A 24,162-nucleotide genomic window follows, 5' to 3' on the forward strand; every position below is an offset into this window, starting at 1 on the left:
ACTAGCCACTTCCCCGGTGGTACCCGGAACATGTCCAGATGTGGACAGTGTGATCCTGGGTACTTCAAAATGATTCAATTGAACTAGTATTTGAATTATAATGTAATTTGATAGGTTCGTTTCTAGTAATATTTAGTCTCATGGCCAGCGAATCCAAACAGAATGCAACCAACGATAAAGAGAACACGCTTGCTACTACTACCACGATAAACTCTTTCTATAATATAGCTTGATCGGAGGTGTAGAAAGATAATGATATTGCTTGCACACGGCTGAGACACAACTTGATCGGAATCGAGAAAAGACGTACCGTAAAACGGGGTATCTTTGATAATGCGTGTAACTTTGATAGTATAATATAAAGAATAAATTTACTCGCTGTGCTTTTTCAAAATAAGAAACATTGGTTCCATATTGTAGCTTAGGGTATTTCTGTTGATATGGTATATAGTTTTTGTATAGTATGTGTTACATATTTTACAAAAATATTAAAAAACCATTTTCAACCGTTTCGCCTTTTTGAAAAAAGCACTCAAATCATCACTTAGGGATGGTGCATTAATTATGTCACGCAAATTTGGCCCATTTTCAACCCCCCTCCCCCGTTGTCACATTTTTTGTATGAAACTTAATTTTTTTTTGTATGGTTCGTCACAGTTTTCAAAAACCCCCCTTCCCCTAAATGTGTGACATAATTAATGAACGACCCCTTATGAAATGTTTTTTTCCGATACAGCCATCACAAATTCAATGTTGTATTCTTATTGCTTATGATGTTTTCTGATTATATACTCATTCAAAGTTTCATAATAAAAGAACTAAATTGTTTAATTTCAGTCATTTTTTCTACATCCATCGAGCATTATCAAAGTAACCCCAAATCAAAATACTGAAGTTCGGTCACAAAACTAAAAAAATAGTGCAAATGCTTTGTTGAGGACCGTCCCGACCGATTGTTGATGACTTCCACTGCCAGGCGAACGTTCGTTCTATCTTCCTTATTTTATCCTGTTGACTTCCGTCATCCGTAGACCTTCCTTCGCAAACAGAACAGTACACCAATTTCCACACAATTTATTTTCACTAAAAACACTAATTGATTTTATTTAATTACCTTACATATATTACTTATAACTAGACAAATTATTGTTCCGGTTCGCCCCCGGTCGACCGATCGCGATGATTGCTATTTTGGACTGATTTCTAATACTACAACCTACAATGTTTACAACTTGATCTTATATTCTATTTCCCACACTCTTCGACGAGAAACTCCCTCCTTCTCCATGGAGTTCGTACGTAGTAGTGAGTGACAACGGTGAATCGGTTCACTTCCACTAGTCACCACACTCAACCAATTGGTAGCAACGTGAAGTACCAAAACTCAGTCAGTCCGGCTGACTGCATCCGTTGTGTTTCGTGTTGCTCGCAAACATGCTTTAATTTTCGTTCAACATATTACTGACGAATTAACTCTTGGATCCTCAGTTCTTGTTTTAAAAATATAAAATTTGAAAAACAGTCATTGCTGTAAAAAGGTATTTAGAATATACTTTAAAAAACTATCAATGTTACCCCGTTTTACGGTAACAAAAAAGTTCCCATCACCACACGTGTGTCATCTTCGGCGCTACTTTCTTGAAGCAGCTTGCCAACAATTTGATCAATACCTTCATCCGGCCCGAGCGAGCTATATTCCAGAGGCAGTTTGTCATAAAAAAGGAAAAACAATATTATATCATTATTGCTTTTAATTTCTGACATAGCGTTATCGTTCAGCTCGTTGATCGCTTGTCATTTTGACATTTGGAGATATGCTTGATTCCTTGCTTATGGTCCATACAATATGGAACATATTCCGGCCATATCTACGGAACCAGTTTACTGATTAAAAAAAAAACAATATCTCTCCATGAGATCATGACCCCTTTCATTTGTTGGTTGCTGCGTCCAATTAAGTGCAGTGGTTGCCGAGAAACACGAGTCATAATATGTTTTTACACACGTACACACGCACATTCCGACATTTTCCGATCTCTTCAAGCTGAGTCGAATGGTATAAGACTCTCGGCTCTCCGGACCTCGGATTAAAAAATGGTTTCCCAAGCGAAGGCTAGAAACATTGTACAACATATATAGAATTTCAGTTCCGTAAAGGTTCCATATTTTTAAATTGAAAAATAAATTAATTGTAAAAAAATAAGAAGCCAAATTGAGTGAAACTAATCGAAATTTGTTAGACGTAGGACAACGTCGTTCTTTTTTATACTAGGGGTCACATTACGAAATTGAAAATGAGGTTTGAAACACAAATGGGGAGTGTTTTCAAACGCCTATTTTTCAAAACCATTAATGGGAAATATGTCAAGCAGCATGTCTTTCGACGGAGACACTATTCAGACATTTTTTGGTGTGTAGTACAAATAGTGAAAATAGTTAAACAATTAAGAAATTTAACGAACAAAATAGGAATATTTCACGAACTAATCACAAGAGCGTACGGATGGAATGAATCTATATTCTCTCGCACGGATATCATCGATCTGATCAGAGGTCGGTGAAAACTGATTACGCAAGGATAGTGGCAGAGGGAGAGCAGCCGAAAAGTTCGTCTACAAAAGGTTCTGTCAAATCGCTTCCACCACAAACGTCTGGATCTTCTGCTGGACAAAGCTCTGGATTCTGGAGACAACCAACAATCACAATCTGTTCTCAGTGGATGAACTGATGGTAATTTTCGGCAACATGACCGGTGCTCTTCGTAACTGCCGCAATAAGCCCGAGCAGATCCAAGTACTTAGTAAGATTATCATCAAGTATCGGTTTGGATAACTATCGTCACCTGGAACGCTTGCTCCTTAAGAGCAAAAACCATCCAGCTGTACTTCGTTTGGTTCTCAGACGAGCCAACATTCATCTCACAAACGGGTATCCCATCGACGCACAGTGGGGTATTTATTAATTCTAGCTGGCCAAAAATATTTAACCGCTCTAACTTGTCACATACATCTTATTATTCAAGGATTATAAAATTGTTTGATTAAAAAAGGACATGTTTTGTATTATTGTTAATAACAATACTTAACTTACTTCGGATTAAGTTACCGTCAAAGGATGAAATGTTGGGAACTAATAATATTTTAAATAAAAAATATAAAAATACACTTACACCTGCGGTCAATAAAAAAGCACGAAAGGTCGAACTTTATTTACAAACTTGCCAAATTTGACATGTTGTAACTTTGTTCTGTTATGATCAATTGAGCTGAAATGTTGACACCGAACCACAAATACGCTGAATGTTCCGTGAACTTTTTGAAACTCGTGGAGAAATTGGCAATATGGTTATAAATGTTTAAAATAATAGCGTTTTTGATATTCGAAACATTTCAAGATCCTTATATTAAATTATTTTTTGTACAAGCAAAATTCACCACAGTTTGGCTCTACATAACAATATTAGCTTAATTGAATATAACAAAATAAAATTACATAAAAGTAGGCTAATTTACATGAAAATCTGCTAAAAATGATGCTATTATTTTGGCTGCAGCGCTAAAAAATTATAGGTAAATAAAATATTGAAGATTTTTTTTTACGTTTTACAATCAGTCATTGTAAAATAAGTTAAGCTAAAAAAGAACAAGATATTTATATTTAGATTTGAGATTTAAGGCGCAAATCGATAGAATCCACAAATGGCTATTTTGTTTATTTTGCCTTACCACTTCGAATTTTTGGCGGCAACGATCTCAGAAACTAAAAGGATTTCGTGTGCCAAATTATAATCACTCTTTTGCTGAACTGCAGCATACATGTCATTACAATTTCATGCACGGAAACTTTGTAGTTTCGGAAATTCGAGGCGCCAAAAATTCAAAGTGGCAAGGCAAAATAAACATTATAGCGGCCATTTGTGGATTCCATCAACTTTCACCTTAAGAAAATAGTTATATTACCCTGAGTATTACGCAGCAACAACATATTTAACAATTCAAAAACAAAAACAAAAAAACAAGTTGAAAAGCAAATGAAATTAAACGAAAAAAATTAATTTGAGAAGACATTTTCTTGTTCATTAGAAACGTTTGTTTCATATGTTTCTTCCATCTCTAATGTTTTCCAGCCGATCTTCGCTTTCTTGCATGAAGTCCTCTGAGAGTAACATTTGCAATGTTGCTGTCGTCAAAACCCTTGACTTTTTTCGCGGGGATCTTAGTAATCCTTAAATAATACTTATTTACTTTTAACGGCACCGGTGGTGTAGTGGTAAGCGTGATTACCTCTCACCCCAGCAGGCCTGGGTTCAATCCCAGTCGGCGCCGCCGGGATGTTCTGAGGCATAACATCTCTGATCACGCCTTCCTTCGGATGGGAAGTAAAGCCGTTGGTCCCCGGTTCATGAGTTGATGGGTCGATAGGTAGGGTCCAGGTGTGGGAGCTGCCTTCCTGGCACGTCGGTAGCATTGGTGCTCAGCACGGAAAACAAGATCGACGGAAAAAAACAAACCAAAGGATTTATTTACTTTCACGTATGATAATAATTACGTTGTTTACCTGTGATTTCAGGACAGAACTAAGCAGAAGTCTATTCAGTACATCCACGTTATAGCTTCTTCTGACAACTGCCCTATTGGTAGCAGTACATGTTCTATAAATGTGGATTAAGACTTTATGCAGAATTGGAGTCATCGGATACCATGGATACAGTCGTATGTCTCCGCTTTTTTTTTTTGAGTAAATTTTTCCGTATCAATTTTAAAACCACTAGCTAGTGTCTCCAATATAACTTTAAGCCGGTAGATCAACTTAAAATCAAACCTGTTATTTGAGCAGCGGTTTCCGGATCAGCAAAGAATCTTAGACTAGTGTTGCCATCCAAATTTCCAAAGTCTGGTTTTGGAAAATCCACAAGGAGTCCCAATTTCTTTCTGAAGTTTTCTTGAATGTGTTCTTTTCTTTCTTTGACGATTTGCTTTTCATTGCCAGTTAACCTAAATCTTTCAAAAGGACAAAGCAATGGTGATGGTAGTTCTTAAAATGCATAATTCAGATTTCTGTTTGTGCAACGATTAACAAACCATTAAATTTCAGGGTGGTAAATAATCCCCTTTACCAGCAATCGCTACCGTACAGTTATCAATAAATGTCTATATAAACAGAAACAGCCAATGGACCTAACTTACCCACAGATGGCAGCACTGTACAGTTCATGCATAACCCCAACAATTATGTTCCCAATATCAAAGCTATTAAGAAAGAACTCATATTTACGTTCTACTTACTTCCTCAATCTTGAAGGTGGTCACCGAATTCCTCGTAACGGTGTGCGTTTCTTCATATTCATCGTAGGTGTCCGCCATGGCGCCAGCGACTAATCCTTGCTTCAATTTCTCACCGATCAGCTGCAGATGGAAACTCACTGCTCACTCACTCTGTTTCACTTTTTTTTTATATCTTAGCTCAGCTGCAAATTTTTCGCAATATCGTTTTCCTTTTTACGAGCCACTAGCTTTATACACACTCTGCACTCTTCAAAGCTGAAACACTCGAAAATTTACTCCTGCAACAAGAAGACCAAAATCACATTTTTTTACTTTTTTTTCATTCAAGAGCAAATTTTCTCTATTATTATGTGTTACATAAATAAACTCATAAATTTTCCGTTTTCATCTCTCGCGCTTTCCTTTTTTCACGCACGCACTCAGCACTTTTTCTTGTGATTTTCTATCTTACTTGGAGAGACGAAAAAAAAAACAACGGAGACTAGGCAAAGGGTCACACTGTGAACTTTTTTTTTATTGACCACCTGTCCACGTTTTCTGTTTCTACTAGGCAAGTGTGACTCCCCAAACACTTCCACAGAGCTACAAGCCGCGGCGGCGTAATCCCTTCAGCATCAAGTATCAAATCACTGTGACCGTCTTTCGTTCGTTCTTTTTTTTTTGCGCATAGATCACTACTGATCGTCGTCCTCCCGTTCGTTTCTTACTCTACGCTGTGAATAAGACGAAAAAATAGAACAACTGTCAGGCTGTGGAGCTCACCACGCTCTCACGTTTCTGGGTGGTGGGAAAATTCAACAAACTCGTACAAACATACGACGCAACTCTCTGGCGCGACTGGGCAATGATGGTGAGTTTGTAGGAAAATTTGCACTACAGGCCAAAACATACAATCATAACACGGTTTGCGCTGACAGAATGAGCACAAACAGTACGAGTGAGAGAGAAAGAGAGAGGCACATCGCGATCGTGAGAGATGAACAGAGATGGTGAATACTATCGTCACCCCAGCCGTCAGCTGGTTGACGTAGATTGGAAAACAAAATTGATCCATGTGGAAATTTCTCCATTCAGACAGGTCAATTTGTGGGCTTTACTTCCAAAGTTAATCGATAGAAGGAGGAAATTTTCCAAATGGTCTGCTGAAGTTGAAAGTGGCTTTTCGAAGCCCTAAGGGCCATCCACAATGGATACGTTGCGTTTGCGTTTGAGTGCATTTGACAGTTATCCAGCGGGCTATCTGTCAACGGAACGCAAACGAATCGATTGTGGGTGGGCTTTTGCTTCCTGATTCCGTAGAATTAAATCATACCCACAGCACTTTTGAATTTGGCATGGCAGACCTGAAAGGAGAAGACGGGATATGACCGCCACCCTAAGCAATACATTTAGTGGCTCAACATGAGTAACGAATTTTGCATTTTGCTATGCTACATATGAATAAGCGGTTCTATGAACCCAAGTTATAAAATTGTCTGATTTATCACATTTTTAAGGCTTTTTCATCAATTTTTGGAACGATCGAAAAACGGGGTAAGAAGGACCACCAACGAGGTTACACGGACCACGACGGACTTTTTAGCAACCACTGCACTTAATTGGACGTAACAAATGGTAGGTGAAAGGTACTGTGGTCACATAGATCGTGACTGAATATCTTTAGAATCGGTAAACTGGTTTCGATGATATGATCGGAACAGTTCCGGAGACCAGAGGGCTGGTGTGCATAGGCTTGGAAATGATCAAAACCGATAGAAACCCATAATTTGGCTCATAAAATCACATGAGATTCCGAAAATATGATCGATAGGAGTCATGTTGTGTGCTCAGGGCTACATTCGAAAATGTTCCGGGTACCTCCAGAGCAGGGTTACTTCCACTCACTTGCTATAAAAATATGTTTTTCAGAATTATGAAATCATGAAATAGTATAATGCTAATTAGTATTTGTAAGTTACAAGAAGAGGTCATGAAGTATATGTTTGACACATAAAATCTGTCAATATTGCTTTCAGTGCGTCACAATCAGCGATTTCACGACTCGTGAGCGCTCACTCAGAGTGAACGCTCACGAATCATAAGATCGCCGATTTTGACGCTCTGAAAGCGAAATTGACAGGTTTTATGAGTCAAACACATACTTAACACCCTCTTCCTGTTACTTAAAAGTACAACATACCATTATAACATCTAATGATTGCATAATTCCGAAAAATATTTTTTTAAAGCAAGTGAGTGGAAGCAACCCTGCTCCAGAGTAGTGATCAATATCATATGGACTCAAAAACGATCCTGCGATTGATGTGTAGAACCCCGAACATTAGAACTCAAAAACATTGTCATTGGTGGTAATATTGAGTACAGTGGACCACACCAGTGCTGTGTTCCTTAAATGTGAGCTAAGTTGTCGCACACAACCCACTCTGCCCAAGTAACAATTTGGGTTTTATGAGGGTTCTGTAGTCCATGATTTAGACTTGTAGCATGCTATAAAACCTCAATAAAGCTTGCAATGTTGCTTGGGTGCGCACTTGAAATAAAAATCTGCCTAAAATAATAGCGATGCGTCCGCCCCTGACAATGATGACGTTGTTTAAAATAGTGTATTATCTAGTTGATATGGTACTTCGCAAAACATTTGTACTTTATCGCTGCTGCACGATGAGCAGCACCATACTCTACAGGTGGCGAAGGTGGCATTCAGTTTCTTAAATATCTACAAAGTCCCTTTATCCTTCTTGAAATTATTCTTAATTTCTAAAAGTTCCATCAAAATCAACGGCGTTTTCCAAGCACCATCATTTTTGTGTACATATTTATCTCATATCATACTCGAGTTTCTTCTAATTTTAGGAAAAAATGTGATTCATTTCTAGAAATTTTCCGTGGGCAAAACAAAGTTTTGAGAAAAAAAACCAAATCCTTTGACAGTTCTATAAATCGATATCGAGTTAGTGGACATCGAGCTGTGGAGAGTTGGCTATACTTCATCTATGTTGTCAAAATCGAGACCTATTTCGATGTGTCACAATTGAATGCTAATACTACCTTAAGTGAATCTTGTTGAAAAAGTATGGAGGCGAACCAGCCTAAGGCTGAAAGCCTCCTAAATAAAGCTAAATTAATTAATTAATTGAAAAAGTATTGAAAAATTCGTGAATGTGCGGAGAATTTCTCGGTTTGCAATAGAGCTAGAATCACGTCAACTCATTCATTTCCATTCCTTGATTGACTTACATTTGGACGCGGCCGGTGGTGTTATTGCCTATTGTAAAGTAGGAGATCACTAGTTTTTACACAATGCAGATGCATGCTAGTTCCATGCATCGTTTGTTGCTTCTCTGTGCAACACAGATGACCTGGCAATAACGGAATATCAACCGCATGCTTACTTATGTCTGTAAGTACCGAAGTGATTCAGCACTTTCTGAAGTGCGTTCAAGCTTTTATGCAGTAATTCAGTCTTAAAGTACAGATTCTGTGATAGTCTAAAAAAAAATTCCGTACTTTCCGAAGAGATTTATAACTTTTTATGAATGATTCTGTGCTCCGCAAAGTAATTACACGGCGGATGAGAACGACCCAAATTTGAGTTTAGTTCACTCATAATCGCCAAAAGTGCAGGAACTCAGCGATGAGTAAATTTGCTTCATGTTTTCCCAGGTTTTTCCAGGATTTCCAGGGAAAAATTCCTGAATTTGAGAGAAGTAAAGATTGGATTCACTCAGTCTATTGGTACTACTCCGAGACTGAATAAAATTTTCGTCAATTTCCTCATTTTCCGGCAGATTTTTTAGGATTTCCACAGGAAACCATGAGAAAATTTGACTCATCGCTGAGTTCCTGCACTTTTGACGATTATTAGTGAACTATTCTCAAATTTGGGTTGTTCTCATTCGCCGTGTAGGATTTTTCTGGAGTGATATAACATTTTTTGAAGGGATTTCAAACTATTCTGAAGTGATTCAGTTATAACAAAGTAATTCAGTTCTTGAGGAACTGATTGCAAACTTGAGCGAATTGATAGAGAACTTTCCGAGGTTTTGTGAAGTGATTTTGTTCTTCCCAAAATGATTCAGTTCTTTCGGAAGTGATCGCAAGCTTTCTGGACAGATACAGTATTTTCCTAAGAGATTCAGACATTTTCTTAAGTCATTCAAGAATCTCCGAGGTTTTCTGAAGAGGTTCAGTACTTTCAGAAGTGATTTCAAACTTTTCACAAGTGATTCAGCTCTTACTAGTAGTAGTACTTTCCAAAGTGAATCTGAAATTGTCTGAAGTGATTCAAGTGTGATTTCGAAGAGATTATGAATTTTTCTGAAGTGATTCAGTACTTTCAGCTATTTTAAACTTTCTACTTTTTGAATAGAATCCGAATTTTTCTGAAGTGATTCAGTACTTTCCGAAGTGATCATGAACTTTTCTAAAGCAATTCAGTACTTCCAAAGTGATTCCGACAATCCTGAAGTTATTCCGTATTTTCCGAAGTGATTCAATTATTTCCGAAGTGAACTTTCCTCAATGATTCAGGGCATTCCAAAGTGATTTAGAATGTTTCTGAAGTATGACGTGACATTTATACAGTGATTTAGTGCTTTCTTGAGTGATCCCAAACTATTCTCAATCGTTTCAATACGTTTCGAAATAATTTTGAACATTTCTTATACATTTCGAAGTGATACAGGATTTTCCGAAGTGATTGAAAACATTTCTAAAGTTATTCAGCATTTTCCGAGGTGAGTCCAAACTTTTCTGAAGTGATTCAGTACCTTCTGAAGTGATTTCGCTAACGATTTTAATCATGCTAACCACGTCAAATTTAGTTTTCCCTGTGGATGTCAGAGGCGCAGTCATTTCAAATTTAACGATTTGGATCATATTTCACCTGAACATGTTTATCAGGGAGCCATCTAAATTTCTTTCATTTCTTCCCTGAATTTGTCTACCAGGAGCGCTAACCAGCGTGAAATTTTACACCTGATCATGTACTTCAGAGACGATAGTCATTTAATTTTTTTTTTTAATTCTCCTCCAACTTGTTCATCGCGGACGCAAGTGTCGAACACTGGCAACCGACTTACGTGCAGTGTATTTTTAATATTTAACGTTTGAGTGCGGTTTTTCTCTCATTTAAACGTATATAATTTTTTTTTTCAAGATTGGATTGCTATAATTTACCAATTTTGTAAACATTTTTTTCGGTTTTGAGCTAAGTAGTCATCGACTACCCGTAAATACCCACAACCACAGCACTGGCCACACACGGGCATGTTCCGGATACCACCAGGGAGCAAAACGAAATTATTTTTTGTGTCAGAATATAAATGAGTGAGAATTGTCACATGTAACCAAAGGTGGATGAAATCTGGTTTTTATTCTCGATTATAACAATCAGAAATGAATATCACTTAACACTTGACCTGTAAACACATCATTTCAGTTTCAGTCGCTTTTACCCCGTTTTACCCCTTACATTTTTTATAATAACGAAAATGGCTCTAATGTTGGCCTATGGATCTAATATTGGACTCATCGCTTAAAATCTGCTATTTATCAATTTTATCTAGATGAACGTGTCATTGGGACGGTACTAATGGATATTTTTGGTCGCTATTGAAAATTTAGTCGATTGCTGAATTTATGTATGGGCCCAAATTAGGGACATTTAGGCCTACGTTACCTACATTTCCCCTATTGTATATTTTCACTATATCATACATTTGTACATTCCTTTATCAACAGTCGCCATAGGCGTAACTAGAATGTTGAGCCCTAGCTGACTTAACATAAAACATAAACCATCGGTAGTATGGGGGTTTTACAAAAAGTCATGTACCTTCTTAGGAACTTGGGAACTTCGAAGATTGTTGGGAAATTTTTAAAAAGTTTAATGAATGTTATAGTTATTGCTTCAAGAAACTTCATAAATCTTCAGAAATTTCAAAGCACCTTAGGCACTGCGAACTTAAGGAACTGCGTAGAAGTTCAGGAGATGTTCTGGTGGTCAGCAAACTTCTTATAAATGGAAATTATTTAGTAGAACGTCAGCAAACATTATAGAAATTTGTAGAAATTTGGAGAAGCTCGTTTAAACTTAGGCATGTTTCTCTACCTTCATTGACTTTCTTTAAATTTCAATGTTCAAGTGAAATCTTATAAATGCTTGAAATCTACAGGGTGATTCAGAATAAAATGGGTATATGTTCAAGTATTTTTGTTTTAAAGTGTGTACAAATATCAGCTTGTATTGATCGTACGATTTGAAACTTCATTCGTTTTCGATTTCAAGCAGCCATGGACATGAAAATGGAGCATCTGTTTAAATTCGTGTGTTACCTTTTAGAAACTGAAATCTCTTCGAAAGAATGAAACATTTATTTTTCGCATCATTGTAGTGGTAAAAAAGAACCATGCAGGGAAATTCCGATCAATATCAGAGCTTAGACACATCGCCAGGACTCCAAAAGTGCTGGAACTAAAACGTGCGTGCCAGCTGTGGTTCAAATGTGGCTGCTAATTTAAGTTAAAGAGTGAAATCAAGTATGCTTAGTTGAAGGTTATGTATGCAGTATACCTGGAATATACTGATATCAAAAATCATGCAAACGTTCAATCGTTAATCGTTTCCATTTTTAAAAGTGAATCACCCTTTAATATACATTTGGTGACCTTCGAATTAAGCACTTCATTCGAGCAGTTAAAATGACGTTTACTACCACTCAAACTTTGAAATAAAACATTATTTTGAGAATTTTTCTTCTAGAACCACGAGAAAAGTAGCCAACATTGCACAGTGGTCCAGAGCGGAAAAATACATGGAAATTGGGTTTTTCGCAAAATCTACTGGTTGTAGCGTTTTGATGTCTTGCAAAGAATTGTTGATAATAAAAAAGCGTCATTTTATCAGTCATTAGGGTGATTCAGTTTTAGGATGACTTCGAAAATGTAACTCTTCAGGGAAATTTTTGGGAACTTTTTTTTACTTGTTCAAAGTTGTAGAGGATGCAAAAGTAAGCAACTTTGTCGAAAACGTCAAATTTTTATCTCATCATCTACGTAGTCTACGAACTGAAACAACTAGAAGGTTAGGGTGATTCATGAAAAAACAGTTTTTTGACCATAACCTTTTTTGCTTTGTATTTAGAGAAAGCTATTTTTCAAAACACTTTTAGAACTTTAAAAAACACACATTTTGATCACCTAATTATGACGTTTGGACCATTGAATCAAAAGATATAGTCATTTTAAGGTTTGAAACAAGTATTTTTCAAACTAATATAACTTTAAAACGCGCAAGACAATTGCAAATCTATTGAAAGTACTGAAAAAAATTGGTTCTATATTTTCTGAATAAATGACAGAGGTATCATTTTTTTAATTCGGTCACTCCTCCTAAGAACTGCTAAAAACTATTGTAAAATAATAGTGAAAACTAATCTAAGCTGTTTGCTCACAAAAAAATGTTTTGACAACTCGTTCTGAGCTGAAATTTTTGATACAAACAAATTAAAGGGAATTAGTTGCGGTGATTGAGCAATTATTTAATTTTTAATTTTTTTATAACGATCAAGGTTATCAATAAAATGAACTAAAACAAAATTGAACGTGGACCGATCGTACAAGCCTGCAGTTTTCCCAGCTCGTCGTGGAACGAGTGCTAGAAGCTAGCTCGAAGATCACCCGATTGTAACCATCATCGCCAGCAGCATCAACCCCTCAGAAGCTTGATCCCAACGTCGCCGGCCGGCCCCCTCACACTACACACCCACATCACACACCGTAAGAAGGGTCGGGTGGGGCTAGAGTGCCATATGGGGCAAGAGTGCCACCCTCTATAGTTTTGAAAATAAACATGTTTTCAATGCTAATTCACCCATGACACTATGAATGGTGTTCCTATGCAGCATTATAGAAAGTTCTGTCCAAAATGAAGTATTACAAAAATTGCAAAACAACGTTTTGTGCTGATGTGTCAAAAATAGAAATTACTTATAATAATTAGACATCATAAATTAAGGATTTTGGAATTTCCCAATATTGTTTTCTACAATTCTTGCATTGAGGCATCACTATTAATGAAATATTGAAACACCAATAACAAAGAATTTATAACTATTCCCTATAATCAACAATCAATACGAAACTAACGATTTTAAATTGGCTCACTACTTGACTAGCCTATTGGTCCCAAGCAAACGATAAACGTACCCCATTCTAGTCGAAATTCTACTACTACACAATGTTTGTTTTGATTCGCTATGAACGTTTGACAGATAAAATGAGGGGTTATTGGTTTTTTTTCCTATGTTTCGAGGGGTGAATCGATTAGCTTGGGACCGAAGAGCGTACCAGAGCTGACCCAAAAAGTTGAGCATGTTATTTCGGGACCTTCTAGTCTTAGAGTTACCTCTATGCTATAATTGGCCAAAGATAATTTTCTTAAAAACTCACACGGGGCAAGAGTGCCACCCCTATATTTATGAATAAAATTATACAAAAATGTAAAAGAAATTGCTTTATTGCCCATTTAAGTCTTCGGTAAGCTTGTTTTCACCAAATTTGGCAAAACCAGCTACATAAAATATCAACAACAATAGTTTTCATTTGATTTCATTGGTAAACATAGTTCATTTGTTATGCACACTAATCCAGGCCTCTACCGATCGGTAAATTTTGAATTACAGAACTGTTCGATAAAAGTTTGGAAATGTTTTCCGAACTTGTACAGACTTTGTGTAGCTTACCACATTTAGCTATAAAAAAATAAAATTTGTCAAATTTATTGATTTATCACGTTTAACGGTCATTTGAAAATTTTACCGACTTGATCTGCTGTTCATAAAACCCGGTAAAACTCTACTGTCTTCGGTGAATGACCGGTTATTGCCACTTTTATTCATGTTCTATGGCTTTTTTCCTTAAAAAATGACAATTTTCTAATTCAAATATATCAAGTTTAAAAAATGAAACCTCTGCCATTTTTATAGAACCAAACTTCTTCTTTCCATTACTTTCAATAGATTTGCAATTGGCTTGCGCGTTTCAAAGTTATATTAGTTTGAAAAATACTTGTTTCAAACCTTAAAATGACTATATCTTTTGATTCAGTAGTCCAAACGTCATAACTAGGTTATCAAAATATGTGTTTTTTAAAGTTCTAAAAGTGTTTGGAAAAATAGTTCTCTCTAAATACAAAGCAAAAAAGGTTATGGTGAAAAAACTGTTTTTTTCATGAATCACCCTAACCTTCTAGTTGTTTCAGTTCGCAGACTACGTAGATGATGAGATAAAAATTTGACGTCTTGGGCAAAGTTGCTTACTTTTGCATCCTCTACAACTTTAAAGAAGTAAAAAATGTTCCCAAAAATTTCCCTGAAGAGTTAGATTTCCGAAGTCACCCTAAAACTGAATCACCCTAATGACTGATCCAATGAAAAAATGCTCTTTTTTATTATCAACCATTCTTTTCGAGACATCAAAACGCTACAACCAGTAGATTTTGCGGAAAACCTAATTTCCATGTATTTTTCCGTTCTGGACCACTGTGCATTGGTGCGTTTCATAAAAAAATAGAAATTCGTTGGTGCAGTTTTATGAAATCAAAGTGGTCAATTGCTTTTGGCAAATTTCATAAAAGTGGGGAACATGTACAAGCTTGGGAAACTTAAATGAAGTTAATCAAACTTTGTTTTATTGCAAAATATTTTATTAAAACTCTGGGACCTTCTTCTGTCTTTAGCACTTCTTAAATAAGTTCATTTAGAATAATTTGAAGAATGGCATAGAAATTCTATTTTTCTTAGAACTTCAGGAAATAAACGAAATTCTTTAATGTACGGAAAGCTCCATAGAAGTACAGCAAATTTATAGTTGTCCAGTGATCTTTGTACAAATTAAGCGAACTAAACAGAAAATCGAGAAACCTCGCAAAACTTCTTTGAAGAGCAAGGAACTATGTAGAAGTGCAGGGAACTTCATTGTAGCATGGGTAGATTTTCGAGAACTAATGAAAAATTCAGGGAGTTTTGTAGATGGGAATATTGCAGAAATTCAACATGATGTTCTCAGATCAAGGACGTTCCCAGAGGTAAATGAGAAAATGAGAAATATTTTTTTTTTTTTTTTTTTTTTCCTTTGATTTGTTTTCCGTCGATCTTGTTTTCCGTGCTGAGCACCAATGCTACCGACGCCAGAGAGGCAGCTCCCACACCTGGACCCTACCTACCTATCGACCCATCAACTCATGAACCGGGGACCAACGGCTTTACTTCCCTTCCGAAGGAAGGCGTGATCAGAGATGTTATGCCTCAGAACATCCCGGCGGCGCCGACTGGGATTGAACCCAGGCCTGCTGGGGTGAGAGGTAATCACGCTTACCACTACACCACCGGCGCCGCTAATGAGAAATATTTACAAGTTCAGTAATATTGGTAAACATTTAGATGCAAGCTATAAACAAATCGTATAAGTTCGGAAAACTTCGTAGAAGTGCACGTAAGTTTTCAGCGATGCACAGAACATTAAAAAAATGTAGGGAAATTCATAGAAGCTCAGGGTTGGGATGAAGTTCAGGATGCTTTATTTGAGTTCATGTAATTGAGTTAATGATACTTTATAGAAGTACAGGAACTTTCTTATGAGTTTCATAGATCTTAGTTGATATTCATGGATATTCAATATGATTTCAATAAAGTTCTTTGGAGATTTTTCCAAGTATTGAAAAAAACAATAGGTTTAATCTGTATTATTTTGAAGGTCAGAAAAGCTTCTTCACAGAATTTTAAATGTTTAAAAAAATCAACATTTACCCTCCATAGCTTCGGTATATTTTTTTTTTAATTCTTTGGGGTGGGCCAACTTTAGATCTGGGGACATATTTACGCCAATGACAGCCACAGAATAAGTATGGGAAAGGTGCCAGAAAACATCAGAAACGTTTTTCTTCAAAAAATCCATAAATTTGTTGTTTTTGAAATTAGATGGTGAAAGACTGACCGAACGAGAAGTTTGTGTTCATTTGAATGATAAAAACATGTTGTAAATCTTTCCTGCTTTGAATATTTGTAATAATCTTCAAGATTTCATACAAAACCGGCAGTGGTCCGTCTTACTCTATCGGGTGTTCTTACCCCTTCTTCCCTACGATGGGAGTACTTTGAAGTGCATTTGAAGGAAACGCATGGTTGATTGCTTGAATGGGATTAGATAAAACGTAAATGTAATGCTTCTTTCGACAATTTTCTGGTAAGTGCAAAGTTCAAACTGGGTTTAATGTCCCTAATATCGGCCTAAGTGTCCCTAATATTGGGCTTGAACATAAATTTCGAAGGCAAGCATTTTTCGACAATCCTTCACTAGCAACCAGAAATATCCGTTTGTATTGTCCAGATGACGTATTTTTCTATGAAAAATTTAAGAACAGAAGACTTTTATCGATGGGCCAATCTTTAGATCCATAGGCCAACATTAGACCCTATAACATGAATGTATAAAAACATCAAAGTACCTCATAACACCATACCTTACATTTTTATTATTAGGAATCATTAGTCAGGATGATTGAAGTTGATAATTGAAAATAATCGCCTCAAGCCATTTATAAATAGATTGCGTCAATTTTTGTTTTCCTTGATTTGTTGTCCGTTGATCTTGTTTTCCGTGCTGAGCACCAATGCTACAAACGGCTGGGAGGCAGCTCCCACACCTGGACCCTACCTATCGACCCATCAACTCATGAACCGGGGACCAACGGCTTTACTTCCCTTCCGAAGGAAGACGTGATCAGAGATGTTATGCCTCAGAACATCCCGGCGGCGCCGACTGGGATTGAACCCAGGCCTGCTGGGGTGAAAAGTAATCACCTTACCACTACACCACCGGCGCCACTATAAATTGTGTCTAAATCATCACGAATTTCACGGTGATATTAGCAAAAGTTTTGGTGTTTCACAACTTTTTAATATGGTATTAGGGACTTTCGGTAAAACTACATTTATAGTTTTTAAGTGTTTTTTTGATTTCCATCGCCCCCTGCCCATATTTGTTAAACAGTACCTCAAACTCTGGTCTCCACTCACTTTGTTTATCGACATTAAATGGTTAAATGGTCACAAATTTTCAAAGGATTTCTCCGCAGAACACTCTAAACATAAGAGTCGAAAGATTTTCTCTAGAAAACTCTTGGCATTAATTCTTGTAAGAATTTCCTTGAACTTCTATTTCTTAAACGACTCCTTGAAATATTCAATACAATTTTCTTTCGAATGTTTTCTGAATATACTAGGTATCATCCTAGAATTTCTAGGAAAGCTTTGAAAAAGGTACCAACAACAACAACAGAGCTGCCTACTTAGTGAAGTAAATGTGAAGCCGTAAAATCAGACTCTTAAGGCCCAAGCGCAATGCCAGCGGAAAAGCCCGATCTGAGTAAGCCTACTTGTCGGATTGAAAACTAGTTAGAATCAAATCGACTTCGGTTAGGCATCTTGATGCCATTTGTGACAACTGTCAAACTTTCCGTTTCCGTTCCGCTTCCGCCCACATTGCGCTTGGGCCTTTAAAATTCAGGGTTCTTCTTTATGATTGGAATACATAAAATATTATCAATGGCGTTTACGTCACGTTTTGATTGAAAACAAACCAGCCATCTCCTGCAAATGAGTTTGGATGATGATTTGAATAATCAGTGCAGTGCGACTTTTGTAAAAAGTAAATGTACCTTAAACATTTTTCCTTTGGATCATAGTTTGGATCTTCTAGTTTCATAATCTGTGTGGTGGGTTGGGTACTGCGGACTCACTCAATATGCTTGTCAACTGGGAACCAATGTGAACTGTCAAACGGGAGCCAAAGTTACTCTTCTTATCCATCGTCATGCATTGTCCTCTCATTGAAATCAATCATACTTTTTCGAAACACATTATTAATTATAAGCTCTACAATCGAAACCAACACGCTCGATGAAGAAAACATAAAAACCAGCACAATTTTGATGAGTCAGCTGGATTCCAATTCCAATAAAAGATATTCTGGCAAAACAAGAATGCAAACAAACTGTATTAGAGTCATGGGAGCTCGAGCATTTCTAACTCAGAGTTTTTGACGGGATTCAACTGAAAAAGAGCAAATCAGTTCGATACTAATTACTAGCAGTTTTCAATTGGCTTGCAAAATAAAATCGATTGATTCCGCAGTACCCAGGTGGTGGGGCTATTTTAACTATCAGACAAAATGGACCGAAACATAGGCGTAGTCGAAACATAGAGAAGGGGAAGGAGGCTGTGGTGACTGTCCTCCATTAACTCAGCAATATTAAAGCGCTTGGCTTACTGGCATTCGACCAAATCCCCCATAGTAAAAATAAATCGCCCCTCGCTCCCCCCCCCCTCTTAGTTTGAAATCTAGCTTCGTCCTTGAGTCGAAATCTCAAAATTTTATGAAATGTTGCCCACAGGTAGTGTTTTAATTATATCAGGACTGCAAGTGAGTGACTTGGTTACTTTTTTAAGCTACTAACTTAGTGAATGTGAATGTATTTTCGACTGTAGTAAAGTATTTTTTGACCAATACAAAATAAATTTCAGTGGTTCAATTATTTTTTTGTATTGCTAACATATCTATTTTTTGGATACGTGCAATCTATTTAGCTATTTCCATAACATTTAATGTACTGCATTTTATTGTTTTAATTAAGGTTTTTGTTGGATGTTTAGAGATTGAAACAAAAGTATTTTTAATGAATTATCGAATTCAATCATAATTATTATAAGAAAGCGTTGAATACAGGGTGTCAAATCAATTGATAAATCCAGCAATTAACCCTAAATCGAAACCAGCCGGTAAAAACCAGGTTTGAAAATATAGCCTTCAAACCCTTTTCCAGCGTGGCCCAACAAGACAGATTTTTGTTTTAATGAGGTTTTTGTGGATGTTAAAAAAGGCAAAGCTGTCTTGACCAGGGTTTATAGCAACCTTGTAGTATTTGATAAAACGTAAAATGTTCCTTGGGGTCTGGTTGGACAGAGAGAAAAAGTATAGGAATATTTATTTTGAAGTGTTGAATTAGCGGCAACGGTGGTGTAGTGGTAAGCGTGATTGCGTCTCACCCCAAAAGGCCTGGGTTCAATCCCAGTCGCCGTCGCCATGATTTTCTGAAGCATAAAATCTCTAGTCACGCCTTTTCTTCGGATGGGAAGTAAAGCCGTTGGTCCCCGGTATATGAATTGATGGATAGGTGGTAGGGTCGAGGTGTGGGAGCTGCCTCCCTAGCGTCGGTAGCATCGGTGTTCAGCACGGAAAACAAGATCGACGGTAAGCAAATCAAGGAAAAAAAAGTTGAATTATAGCCGAAATTTATATTGATTGTGCATGGATCGCTTTTTCAAAACTTCCGACCTGAATTTTCAAACAACAGCAAAAGGATCCAAAGATGCGAACTTCTAAAAATTTCGTTATGGTGTAATAATTTAATAAAAAAAATAAAGATAACACATAAGATGGACACTTTCCAATAGATAATAACATTTTAGTCTCAATTGTTGAAAGTATACGTAATCAAAAACATAATTAATTAGCTTATGGAAATAACCCCATTTAATCATACAACCGTAAGATATCCACTCCTCGTGTAAAGGCGATAACTTTACACGAGGACTGCTTGAAGATCATGTAAACATTGCATTATTATTTTACTCCAGAACTTATCAAATTTATTTGCTATTGTCCGTGCAAGGCAAGGTCAATGAACCACATTTAGCAGGTGCAGTAATATTCTTCACGAAGTACCCAATCAGTCTCCACATGGCAACACTGTGCAGTTGGCAAATCGAATCTTTCATCTTTAGCTCACCACTGCATCCACGTTTCTACCTCGTCTCATTCGTCCTTCAACGATCACCCACATAGCGTGTACTTGTGTGTACTAGCCATCATTTTAATTAATTATTAAATATTATATTAATAAACTATCGCGCCTCGTTTCTTCACAGATCTGTTCAGTAGGGTTTATACGTTTTTTTTTTGTTTCTCTCACTGACGTAGAAGATTCCTTCTCTTTCTCTTCTCGCTCATCTTTTGCACCAATCCCAGCTGCACGGGATTCACATCACATCCGCTCGCGCAAGCGTGCATCTTCTTGTCACTGTTTTCTTTTAGTTTTGCTCATTTTTTGAAGAAATCAATCTTTTCTTCTGATAGCTCCGTCACAGCCACAGTCTTCTTTTCTTCTTATTCACACTTTGGGGAGTCTTCTTTCGTAGCTACAGCAGGGAGGGTGCCTTTGCATGAATATATATATTGTCGAAATGTCCCCTCGTTCGTGTTTACTATGTTTCATAAGTCAAATTTTCACGCACGTCTTAGGATTCAAGAAACCTGCTGCGAGACCAGCAGAGACCCGTTTCTCGTGCAACTAACTTACTGAGACTGATGAACCGCTGAGTGACTGAGCTGACTCGATGGGTTGGAAATTTATTTTCCTCCACCCTAGCAGTGGCAAACGGCGAACTCGTGGCCTTTGTTCTGGAAACTTGACGCGACAGACACACTCGCACGCTTTTCCTTCGGTTGCCGCGTTTCCTGCGTTGCACTTGGAGATCGTTTACCGAAGGGCGGATTGACGTTCTCGAACGACGAGGCCGTTGACGGAGAACAAAACCGATAAAATCGGCACTTTTCCCACCCGGACAAGGAAACCGACGCGAGGTTCACGAGGACAAATCTCGAAATGAAAAGAAAATTGCGCAGATTTAGTTGTGCATACTTGCTTTCTTTTCTCCAATATATTTCCTCTCGTTCTCGATTGAGGATTGCGTATAGTGAAACAATGAAGGAAGAGAAGTTTAGAACATTAAAATGATAATTAAGACAAAATACTTGAGGCAGCGGACGAGTCGGGGGGTCTTACAATGTTGATTTCTTTGTTATTGTAGAGTTTTACAATTTTAAATGGCCAGTAAACCTATTTTTAACATACAAAGAAAGAGAGAAGGATTAGTAATTTCCATTTAATTTCACAACCTTAATTGCTGAGCCTTGACAGATACGAATATTTCGTCTATAATGTGCAAACTTTTTCAGTGTCTTGTACTAATACTCGACTAAAGAAACCATCGCAACTTATAGAATTTATATTAAATCTTGATACATTTACACTTATGAGCTAGGTAAACTTTAATCTAACCTTCTGTATTAACATAAAAAAGTACTACAGTCATTATTAAATATTGGCCTATCGATGGTGTATTTACCTCTTAAACCCTATTTCATATAAAATGCGACATTTTGAAATGTTTATCTTTATCTGTATAACGTTAAACTTAAGCAATTTGTATATATCAGATTGGAATTGATTGGACTTCGTTTTCAAGATATACCCCAATCAATGTCAACTGTAGAAGAATAGGAGGATAGAAAAAAGGCAGGAGATCCTATACTTTTAAACATTTTACCATCCAACACAACTCCAGGTTCATAGAAATAAATTTAGCTTTATCCACACAAAAATTATACAAATGAAAGGGTTTTTTTTTCGAGCAGGACTGTTTGAGCATGATGAGTCGGAGTCGGGGCCGAAAAATATTGTACCAACCCCGACTTTAATGAAACATATTTTTTGGCTCATGATCAATTTGATTGAATTTAAATGCCTATCTTGAAAATTAATATGATCCTTCTAAACACAGATTTCCTGTTGGATTTGATGTATCACACCTCCTCATAGTCTTTATTTCGCATTGCTTGGCTGTTCGATTGCTGCAATAGATGGGATAGCGCATCGACGAAGATCACGACGATTTGGCGCCATAGCATGCCTAGTTGACAATCGGTACGGTAGCCATCACACTAGTGGACAATCGTCGTGGAAGCCATCACACTTGCGGACAATAACCACGGTATCCATCTCACAATCGGCGCGGTAGCCATCTGTTCCGTGACCAATCAACGTCACTGCTCTGGACAAAGGATTAAAGGACAACGTGACTTCTGTCTGGAAATCCATCCATTGGAACCTTTTCGTTGGTAAGTGGTCCCGCTTTTATATGTCTAACCGAGGTTTGGAGCTTACATGATTCTTTCACCAGCTTTCTACAGTTTTATGAATCAAGCTACTGCCAATTCGACAGTGAGCATTCATAAGGGCGTATACGCGATGATCGATTCTCTTAATCGATTTTCTCTTTTGTTAATAACTCGCTAGATTTAACGTTTGTGGGTGCGTTTGCTGTTGCTTTTGATAGCCAATGCAACCTGTTACAACTCTGTATTGAATAAATTCTACAAAATTGTTTCGCTTAGCTGTAGCAATGCAAAGAGAAAATCGATGAAGAGAATCGATCATCGCGTATAGGCCCTTATGCATGCTCACTGTCGAATTGTGAACGAGTTTTGAGGCAACGATCGCAACTGCATGCAATACTTGCATGACTCTGATTTCGACTGAGATGCACGGAATTCGGAATTCAGTTTCATCGTAAGGACGGCCGGCACGCTCATTCATCACCCCGACGACTTCCTTGTACTGCTGGACCAGCACCAATTCCAGTATATGTCCGGTCGATGCTAGTCCATTCACAAAACTAGCACCAGCAATTCGCCGTTTCTTCCTACAACCATCCATTTTGTATTCAACTGTCCATTTTTGCAAGCAACATTTCATGCAAGTTGCTGGTTTACGTGAAAAGGAAGTTTACATGCATTAATGGTTGTTTACATCACCAGAAACATTAAAAAAAAATGTTCTGTATACCTACAGCTACCAAGAAGCCACCCTCGATGCGGTTTGTGCAAGCGTTTAAGGAAACCAACACCGCTACTGAGGTTGAGCTACGCCTGGGTAAGTTGTATCACAATTACTACAAACCGGAAAGAGCCACGCTAGAGAAGGAGCAAAGTCGTGTTTAATGGACAAAGTCAATGAGTTTCAGGGAGCATAGGCATTGGAACAGTTTATGCGAACAAGTGATGCAAAGGTGTACGGATTCGTTGATCATGTTCGTCTTGCACAGATCAAACTGCAGACTTTCACCGGTGACACCGATGAATGGCTCAGCTTCCGTGATTTCTAAATGTCACTCATCCAGGCCAATTAACAGGTGGCCTAAGAAGCACTATGAAGCACTATTACAATGGTACAACAAAAGCAAGCACTTGACAAAGCGCCAGATAATGTCGTTGTTTAACCTGCCTACGCTCTCCAAGGAATCTGGAACCGAACTGCACACTCTCGTGAGACGATTGTGCAGACTCTCGATCGGATTATACAGCAAACCGATTATAAGGATCTTCTACTGCTGAATGTCTTCACTGCTCGACTGGATCCTGTTACCCAAAGGGGGTGGGAATAGCTGTCTGCTACGAAGAAGCAAGATTTGCTAGTGCTGTTGGAAGCAACAAACCTTTTCCTCCTGAAGATCCATCCGATGGATCCATCGAAATCTGATTCCATACAAGTAACTGGTGTTTGGTGCGGTCCACCAGCATGCATCACAGGTCGAGGCGCCTAATGCAAAGGTGCCACAGAAGGAAGAAGTGTTAGTTTTTTTTACTAAAATGAACTATGACGAATGTACCTCATTTCCGGCCTATTAAGCACAACCCACACTTAGTCTTTCTTAATCTAGCGCAGTTTAGCACCAAACGGAATGTTATTATTACTGATGGCTTCCAAATTTATTTACCTTTCTGTACGTACCGTACGTAATTTGATAAAGAGAAACTATTCGTTGAGATATTGTCAAAAGTCTAACGCTGCTTCTTGACGCCAAACTCGGCCTACGGATTTTAAACTCGGCCTAACGCATTGAAACGCCATTGAAACGCCAATGAATTCACTTCGACCTATCGGATGAAGGTAAAAATTGATTCGGGCGGAGCGCTT

At 37.5% G+C, this 24,162-nt stretch overlaps 1 protein-coding gene across 21 annotated transcripts in view; it reads right to left on the reverse strand.

Moving 5' to 3' along the window:
- The window catches only part of tmod (tropomodulin), a 212,476-nt gene extending 191,483 nt beyond the window's left edge, over positions 1-20,993 (reverse strand). For 11 of the 21 annotated variants that reach the window (XM_065231016.1, XM_065231008.1, XM_065231001.1 and 8 more), the window contains exons 1-2: positions 20,704-20,993; positions 5,286-5,563 (exon numbers count right to left, since the gene is read on the reverse strand). In XM_065231016.1, the coding sequence (XP_065087088.1) occupies positions 5,286-5,363 (78 nt within the window). In that variant the 5' untranslated portion in view covers positions 5,364-5,563; positions 20,704-20,993. Of the gene's footprint in view, positions 1-5,285; positions 5,564-5,736; positions 5,756-5,784; positions 5,968-5,992; positions 6,011-20,638 lie in introns of those variants that run through there. The other 10 variants (XM_065231022.1, XM_065231021.1, XM_065231023.1 and 7 more) reach the window with 8 other exon arrangements.
- Between the last annotated feature and the right edge of the window lie 3,169 nt (positions 20,994-24,162).

Source organism: Ochlerotatus camptorhynchus, unplaced genomic scaffold (assembly GCF_037179485.1).
Source record: "Ochlerotatus camptorhynchus isolate MF236.1 unplaced genomic scaffold, CSIRO-AGI_Acam_v1.1 ptg000336l, whole genome shotgun sequence".
In the NCBI taxonomy this organism is placed as follows: domain Eukaryota; kingdom Metazoa; phylum Arthropoda; class Insecta; order Diptera; family Culicidae; genus Ochlerotatus; species Ochlerotatus camptorhynchus.